Consider the following 9,476-nt stretch of genomic DNA (forward strand, 5'->3'; position numbering starts at 1 on the left):
GATGAAAAAAGAAATCGATTAAGCCATGTCTGTCTGTCCGTCCGTCTGTCCGTCTGTCCGTCTGTCCGTGTACACGATAACTCGAGCAAAAATTGAGATATCTCAACGAAATTTGGTATGTAATTGATACACCCCGGCTTACCATCTAGCGGAAGGTTTCGGAAAGGTGAAAAAACATATATTTAATACTTGCGCCGGGTATTTAATGTTCGGCTCCGCCCGAACTTAGACTTTCTTACTTGTTATCTTTCTACTCTATCGCTAACAAATCAATAGTAACATCCAACAAAATATCGATAGTAAAACCGATAAAAATATCAATGTTAATATCGATAACACATTCGATAAAAATGTCGATAGCAAAATCGATAATAATATTGGTAGCAAAATCGATTAGAAAATCGATAAAAATATCGCTGACAAAATCGATAATACAATCGATATCAAAGGCTTTAAGTAATAAAATCGATAAATAATCGACAACAAAATCGATAAAATATCGATAACAATTCGATACAAATTTCAATAACAAAATCGATTATAATATTGGTAGCAAAACCGATTAGAAAATCAATAAAAATATCGATAAAAGTATCTATAAAAATATCGATAACAAAATCGATAAATAATCGATAACAAACGCAATACCAAAATCGATAAATAATCGAAAAAAAAATTATAACAAAATCGATAAATAATCGATAACAAACCCGATAAAAACATCGATTATTATATCGAGTCCCGAGAATCCCGGAAACCTCTAAAATCCCTAAATGGTTCCCAGATTGGATCTATATGTCTCTATCTATATCCTTTTCTCTCTAATTACCTTTATTTTAATCTTACTTCCTCTATCTTCATCTTTACTTTTATCGGTATCCTCATCCTCATCTTTTTCTTTATATTTATCTTTATTTTTAACTTATATATAAGTAAAGTGTTTAAATTTACCTTGGTATTCATTTTTGCCATTATCTTTACGTATCTTTGTTTTTGTTTTTATTTTTACCTTTTCCTTTACCTTTTTCGTTATCATGTACCTACTCACCTTTATTTTCATTTTTGTATTGGTCTTTTTCTAAGTGTTATTCTTTAACTCTTTATTAGCAAGTTTTTGTTAAATTAATAACATACATTCAAGAAGCACTTGTTTCCGTCCCAACCATTTCCGTTGCATCATTTCCGTTGAATTTGCCAATTTACTCCGAACCAATCAACCGCCGCTATAGAATCCTCACTTCAAAAAAAGGATTGGTTTTCCAAACATTTTCGAATTGTTAACCGAGCCCAATGTTTAATGTTTATTGGGTATATAGTGTATTGCGTATGTATATATATTGCTTCTATCTAGACTATTCTTTGAATTCTTCATTTTGAATTCTTTTTGCATAATTTTAAGAAAAATATTAGAAAAAAGAAACAAACATAAGCGATTTTTGACCGTGTTCAATAAATCATGCCAGCCGAAGAACATTACGTTGAAAAAAAAAATTTTCCAGTTAAGTATGTAGAAATAGCCGGCGGCTCTTCCTTAAATTTGTGTATTTTGTGCTGATTTCTTTAGCTTTGTCTTATAAGTATGAAGTTTGTCTGCCTTACAACTTTACTCATTTCCAGAATATTTATCTGAGAAAGTGAGACATCAAAGTGCTTTCGACTTTGCTCTGGTGCTTGGTGATTGATGTCCCTCTTAGGGTCAGTTTTTCAGTGCACGCCCATGGTTTAAACTCAGTTTAAACGCCCGCGCTGGCTGGTTTGAACTAAGATCAGCCAATCAAATGCCAGCCAGTTATTCAGTTTAAAATCAGTTTACTCAATCTAAGTTTAAACCGGCACTGGAAAACTGGCCCTTAGTGACTCTCGTATCTATCGTATAATCATGTGTCCTGCCGGTCAGTTGTTTGCAGGAAAGCGCAAAGAACACTGCACAAGTATGATTGAAACCTGATTTTATTAGCATGGGCTGTCCGTTAGCCCAACCAAAACTAGTTTTGTGCTCTGCACTCGAAGTGCCGGTTGGATGCTTCAATTCCCATTACATTTAAAGCAGTCACAATTTAGATCTCTTCCGAAGTTAAGTATTTAGGAGTAATTCTGAAGGTCACACTTGCATAGAGGTCTCACGATGGGCATACGACCTGCAAAGCGTAAATAAATAAATAAATAAAAAGGTCTTTGGTAAGACATGAGGTCTGTCACCCAAGGGTATCCCATGTATCTACACCTCCATGATCAGACGCATTACCAGTAATGCATCGGTGGTATAGTGAATCAGACTCGCAATCAAAAGCGTCGGAAATCTGCTTGCCAAACTTGAAAGGGCAAGCGCTGTGTGCTGCATGGGAGCTTTCTATACAAAACCTGGTACTGCTCTTTATGCTCTACTACGCTTACCAAAACATTGCACCTCTATACGTAGGGAGGCCTTACAGGCCAACAATAAGCTTGAAATAAATGAAAATTGCTGGTGGCAGAGATCGAGACAGAAGAGCGTTTTCAATTAATCACCCTTCTTCTCAATCACTCATTTCTTAGGGGTTACTTGAAGTCGCAGGTTCATGCCAACATCCTTAGAAAATCGCAGTCTTAAAGGAGAATATTCGACTGGAAAGCGAACAGTTATCACCGGCCACTTGACGGGTATCATCTTTTCCACTTAACAGAAAAAATTATAATCTTCACTGATGGCTCCTAAACTGATAATGGATCAGGATCTGTTGTCTATATCGAACATAATGTTGATGAGCTTCACTTTTGTCTTGGGGAACATGCCTCGGTATTCCTATTCGAAGTATTTGCAATTCCCGAGGGCATGGACTACATGGCGGAAAATAGGTGCACTTAAGACATTGGCCAGCCCTCTAACTATATCAACTCTGGTTCGGCAATACAAGTCTCGACTAACATTTTTATAGTTGTGGAGTGTGGTTTTTTATTAGCTGAACTCTTTCTCGATACAGCCAAAATGTAAAAATCTGTATAAATGTAAAAATCGTGTGATTCCTGCTTTACCTTGGATGTCAGGTCACGCGGGAGTACCTGGTAATGAGACATCTGACCATTTGGCCCCGATAGGGCTCAGACCAGATTTTCATCCATCCGCAACATTCGGCCCTCGCAGTCACCCTCAGAAATTGGGCGAATATTTCACTGTGAACCTCATGTTGCTCTCAATCTCGGAGGGTCGTGGTACTCTTGAAAGGATCTGCTTGAATTTATTCGTAAATCAATTATGGCCTTTTCTTTTCTACCGAAAAATGTTGCCTTCCAAGTTTTTGTAAGCACAAATACTAAGGAGCGGGCAATGAAAAGGAAACATTTTTTGTACAAAAGAAAATACCATTAAATTTAAAATAGAATGAAATAAACGAGAAAACAATAAGCTGCAGTAGCTTGAACTAATTTTTAACCTAACCTATGATAACTTTATCCTATGGATGAATTGTAAAAGCTTTGAAGTCTTTTTCATGAATTATCTATTTTTTTTAGCTACGTTATTCTAGCAAACGATCGATAGGTATTCTTTTTTTAATGGCGTTATCTTCTCTCGAAAAAAATGTGACCTTCTTATATGGCAACATTATCAGCGTGCAACATTTTAAGAAGAAGAATAAATGCAACATTACTTCGAGAAAAGAAAACGCTATAAAATACATATTATTCTCATTCGTAGTCCGTTATCTATAATTGTTGTAAATATTGTTAAAATGCGTTTATATTCACCAATTAAAGACTTCTTAGATCCTATACATTAGCGTATATACTAATTTGGCACTCTTCTTGCAGTATGGACTGTACAGCTGCTTCTTGGGCTGCTTTATCTACGTTATTTTCGGCACCAGCAAAGATGTTCCTTTTGGACCTACTGCCATTGCCGCATTGCTGACGTTTCAAATTGCTCGTGGCAGTTTGGAAAAAACAATTCTACTTACCTTTCTTACTGGCCTCATTGAAGTTCTGATGGGTATATTTCAGCTAGGTTTCCTCATCGACTTCGTATCTGGGCCGGTCAGTGCAGGTTTCACCAGCGCCGCTTCATTAATCATTTTTACCTCACAACTTAAGGATATGTTGGTTGTAGATACAACTGGCGAGACGCTAGTACACATGTGGATCTCCATAATTAAGGATTTTCATAATATCAGCTGGAATGATGCCGCTTTGGGTATAAGTTCGCNCTTAAGGATATGTTGGTTGTAGATACAACTGGCGAGACGCTAGTACACATCCATAATCTCCATAATTAAGGATTTTCATAATATCAGCTGGAATGATGCCGCTTTGGGTATAAGTTCGGTTATTATATTACTCTCTATGCGTTCGATGACCTTTGTCACTATCGGCCCGAAGGAGGGCAAAGCATGTTGGCAGCGTGTATTGCAGCAGATCATCTGGTTGATTGGCACTTCACGTAATGCAGTTCTTGTGATGTTGGTCGGTCTATTAGGTTATGATTTGCTCCATTCCGGCATCGACATCTTTCGTATGGTCGGTTATGTGCCACAGGGATTACCCGAACTGAAGATGCCAGAATTTTTTATAGATACCTTCACGAATACGACCAGCGGTGAGCTTGTGCAAACGCATGAAAATTTCATTGATATGGTAAGCAGTTTGGGTGCTGGTCTAATTGTGATACCGCTAGTTTCGCTGCTGGAAACCACAGCACTGATACAAACTTTTGGTGAGTAATGCTTGAAACACAATACCGGCGAATGGTCAAATTCGCCGAATTGGGCAAGGGTGTCGTTCACCGTTTGCCCAGCTATTTCGCCTACTTAAACAGAATTAAAGCGGTAGCGAAAACAGCTGATGCCATTCGGTCGCCTTTATAATTTGTGTGACCATATTTAAAAAACGAAACCATATTCGGAAATGAGGAAATGATAACAAATATAAATATAAAACAAAGAAAAATTATTATAAATTATTTTCTTGTAAGCCAGATTTAATGAATCCGCAACTGTATTTTTCAAACACGTGCAGCTGCCATCGCCCAGCAGGGCAATAGAAATAAATCTAGAGCCACGAAAGGGCGCCGAGCGTTCTTCGCATTTCGCTTTGGCTGTGTTCAATTTACAGCCCGATTCTGTGCACTTGATAAGTAAAAAAAATTTATGATTTATCAATTTTTTATTATTTATCAAGAATTGCAATTCTAGCAAAGAAATCAAAAGCTCTTTTCTTGATAAATTGTCAAGATTGAAAATGCTATTGACAAGCGTTTACAAATTGAAATTTCATATGAAAATTATAAATTTTGTACATGATACAATAATTAAAGGTTTGCTCATTAGTGACATTAGAGTTTTGACACTACCTTATCTCCCTTACAAAAGCTTTGCACACACACTCGAACCCACACACAGTGCCTTGCTAAGGGAGCCGATTTTATCAAGAGGGAGCGAAAAAACTGTTTATTTATTGAATCATGAATTTTTTATATTAATAAAATGGTTTCTATCATTTAAATACTGCATGAGCCGGCATTTGAACCTGGAACACACAGAATTTATAGCCATCTCTATCTACTCGGCTACGGCAGTCAAAAGCTTGTTTGCTTTTAAATTCATATTTTTCATATGTAACAATGAAATCAGTTCCTCTCGTGTGGAAATTAGTTCCCCTCTTGTGGAAATCGTAGAGCTTTTTATTTAATAAACATTGACACTGAATGCGATGGGAGATTTTACTTGATAAAAATCTTGATACAATTTCTTTATAAATAATTTATCAAGAAAACACAGAATTGGGCTTGCGGGTGTTCTAATTTTGACAGCGCGAATTTCGCTGTGGTGAGTTCGCCATTCGCCGGCATTGTGTTTCCGCTATAAAATAGTAAATGGTGTGGCAAATGTACATACATAAGTATGTATGTATACAATATAATTATTGTTTTATTTTTTATTACCAGCCGATGGCAAGCCTTGTGATGCCAATCAAGAACTCATCGCCATTGGCCTTTGTAATGTCGGCACTTCCTTTGCGCAGGGCTTTCGTGGCAATGGCCCTTTGGCTCGAGGTGCTGTCTTGAATGCCAGCGGTGTTAGAACTCAGATGTCAAATTTGTATGCGGGAATTCTTGTGATGTTCGCTTTACTTTATCTAACTCCTGCCTTCTACTATGTTCCGAAAGCTGCTTTGGCTGCAATTATTGTTTCCGCGACGATCTTTATGCTACAATATCGCGTAATCAAGCCGATGTGGCGTAGTAAAAGTAAGTACATCCGTAATGTATGCAATTTTCACGAGTGATTGAATTATTTTGCTAAGGAGCTACTAAAATTAAAATAGCGTTTCAATCTCAATAATGTCACCTTTGTCTGTATCAAGGAAAGGGTGTTTAAAAAGAACATTTCTTGACACAGTTTCTATCTAAAATCAGGAACGATAATAATATGCTCACATCTAAGCGTTCATAAACGCTGGTTTAAAGTATACTCTACTTTTTTTTTAAATAAAGATTAGATAATTGATTATTAGATATAATAATTGCGCTATTTGGGCGTCCCCCTATGGGGCCTTTTGACATTTTTCGTTGAAAAAATCATAACTTCTGAACGAATAAAGATATTTTAACAACTTAACTTGCATATGGAAGAAAAATATCTTAGGTTTAAATGCAGAATGCTCCAACAAAAAAAACACTGCCTCAAAATGCTTTGTTAAAGTATATATATATTTATGAAATGCAAAACCTAAAATTTGCCAGTAAAAATTTCATTTCAGCAACAGGAGAATCGATTTTCTCCAAAACTGCTATTTTCTCCGCACTTTACTCTAAAAAAAATTTATATAAACAAGTAAAAATTACAAATATCTTCTAAATTGTATTAGATAGCCTTCATTAAAAAAAAATTAAACAAATAACCACATAAAAATATAGATTTTACAAAAAACAGGTAAACAACGAAGTCGACCTTTGTTTGGTTTTACTTAAAATTAACGTACCTTCTATTAAAATAGAAGAAAATGAAAATTGCTCGCTTTATTTACATACAAGTCAATCTCAAACGTGACAAACAAAAATTAAAAATTAAAAGGTCGCGAAATTCAACGCTTTTTAGAAAAACCTTACCAGCTTCGTATCTTTGCAACGGTTTTTTCCATATGGTCCATTCTCGAGGCCTAAATATCAACTAAGAACATAAGAAAGATTGCTATTCGCGCCCACTGCAGTAAAATATCACAAGACCACATTCGTGCAGCCTGTGAAGCATTCCCGGGTAGACTCGATGCTATTATCCGCCCCAAAAATTGGCTGAATCTAACTTTAATACATTTTTTTTTTTATTTGTAATTTTTATGATGATCTGACAAAAAAGTTTACAAAACTATAGAATTTTTAAATTCGTAATACTTCGAGCGCCTACCCCTGTATGTATAAAAAAAGACAATTTGATAAAGAAATACGCTAGCGCAGCACTGGCTACGAGGCCTTCAGCCGCATACAGTGGTCTGAATAGAGAATCTAGCGGGACGAAAAAATAAGTGTGCGCCTTTGTCTAACCTATTTAAACTAGGGAGGCATAAACTACTACTTTGCTAATAATTTAATTCTTTTATCTTCCAGAAACTGATCTCATTCCTGGCCTTGGAGCCTTCATAGCTTGTATTGTATTGCCCATACAGGTTGGCATATTGGTTGGCATTGGCATCAATATCGTTTTCATATTGTACAGTGCAGCGAGACCAAAACTGCGTATCGAAAATTTATGTGTAAGTTATTCATTAAACTCTTATTATGTAGTATTATTTATGTAGATACGCCTGCAATCAAACACATTATTAATTTACTCTTTTCCCACCACATAGACCTCAACTGGCATTAGATACCTCATGCTCACCCCCGATCGATGTCTGATCTTTCCCTCTGTAGAGTTTGTGCGCAATGTGATCAACAAGCAAGGGCGCAAATCGACGGTACCCGTAGTCATTGATTGCACCTACATTTATGGTGCTGATTTCACCGCCGCCAAGGTGGTTTCGATGTTAATTAAAGATTTCGAGACGCGTAACCAAAAACTCTACTTTTACAATCTGCAACGTCGAGTCGCACAGGTTTTCGAAGACCTCAATAAGGGACTAATCGTTATATACGATGTCGATCACTTGGAACGTGAATTGTCTGGCAAAGATGAAAATTCCAAGCTGTGAATTATTGGCAATCAAGCTATAATTGTAAATTGCGGGTCTGAATACTGCTGTTGCAATATACGGCTGTTCACTCGAGCGAAAACGAAGGTGTCATCATAATGAAGAGGAGGTGTGAAGTGGCGAAAGTGATGAGCTGTGAAGCGGCTTGAGCGCGAATGCCGTTGTGAAGCAATGGGCAGGAACGGCATAATGAACGGGATCTGAATTATGAGCAACTTTTTTATAGTCCATTTAAATGGTTTTATTTTTAAAGTCGTATGTGCTATTCTATTTATTTATGTATTTACATGTATTTATGTGAACCGTTTCTGCAATTATATACATACGTACTGAAAATTACAGTGAAACCCGCTCAAGTAACCAACATTTTTGGGCACCGTGAATATTTTAATGGAATCTGAAGAAAATCTTTCTCCTAAGTACCTTCCCGCTTATTTACCTAACCCGCCTAAGTACCTAAATTTTTCGTACCCCATATACCATTTTACTTATAATTTTCCCCTTTTAAGTGCTCCCGCAACACATTCGGCAAAAAATTCTAAAAAATCAATGACAATTTTTAGCCACTTGAAACTTGCAACACTAAAACACTTCTGAAAAAAAGTTTGAAATTTTTTTGAAAATTTGATGAATGTTTTTTGGGGTTCCTAAAAATTATAAGCTTAGGTTTAAATGATATTTGTTATGAAATGAACTGTGTTTTAATTGAAAAATCTTAAAAATTAATAAATTAGCATTAGTGTCAAACGCCATAATTTTTAGTTGGTCCGAATTGATAGATATGTCCAACACTGTATGTATGTATAAATGTGTGTAATAAATTACTTTACAGAATTGAATTCTTTTAAAAATGGCATAACATTGATTTTCCGATTGTTTATAAAGTTTTGGTTTATATGTTTATGTATTAAAATAATCTTGGTTTTAAACCACGTGCACTTCATTAAATGCTCATGTTTCATTCAAGTACTTATTTATGTAAGTTAACAAGAAGATTAACTACATTAATAATTATGTTCGCTTAAGTACCCGAGGTACTTAAGCGGGTTCTACTAAGTATCCAACCCGTACGTAAGTACCTAAAAAAGCTGACATTTTCGTGAGGTGCTTTAGCGGGTTTTACAGTAGTACAAAAAAATTAATAAACAGTTTCTGATCTTGTGCTAAATTCAAGTTAACTGAATTTTTTCAAATACTTACCTACTTTTATTCACATTGTCCTCCGAGGCGAAATACCTTGGGTGTCATATCAGGCACCAAACTAAGCTGGAATACAAATATTGAGAGGCGCGTTGAGAGAACCTACATTGCCTATTATA

The 9,476-nt window shown here is 35.9% G+C and overlaps 1 protein-coding gene across 2 annotated transcripts in view; it reads left to right on the top strand.

Annotated features, from left to right (window-relative positions):
- Positions 1 to 8,975, top strand: part of LOC108362009 (sodium-independent sulfate anion transporter-like) — a 14,552-nt gene extending 5,577 nt beyond the window's left edge. The window contains exons 2-6 of one of the 2 annotated variants that reach the window (XM_017614828.1): positions 3,787 to 4,175; positions 4,293 to 4,684; positions 5,915 to 6,217; positions 7,574 to 7,719; positions 7,816 to 8,975. In XM_017614828.1, coding sequence (XP_017470317.1) covers positions 3,787 to 4,175; positions 4,293 to 4,684; positions 5,915 to 6,217; positions 7,574 to 7,719; positions 7,816 to 8,157 — 1,572 coding nt within the window. In that variant the 3' untranslated portion in view covers positions 8,158 to 8,975. Of the gene's footprint in view, positions 1 to 3,786; positions 4,176 to 4,268; positions 4,685 to 5,914; positions 6,218 to 7,573; positions 7,720 to 7,815 lie in introns of both variants that reach the window. The other variant, XM_017614829.1, reaches the window with a different exon arrangement.
- Positions 8,976 to 9,476: the final 501 nt, after the last annotated feature.

This window comes from Rhagoletis zephyria, unplaced genomic scaffold (genome assembly GCF_001687245.7).
Source record: "Rhagoletis zephyria isolate East Lansing unplaced genomic scaffold, Rhagoletis_zephyria_1.1 Rzeph_scaffold_00909, whole genome shotgun sequence".
In the NCBI taxonomy this organism is placed as follows: Eukaryota; Metazoa; Arthropoda; class Insecta; order Diptera; family Tephritidae; genus Rhagoletis; species Rhagoletis zephyria.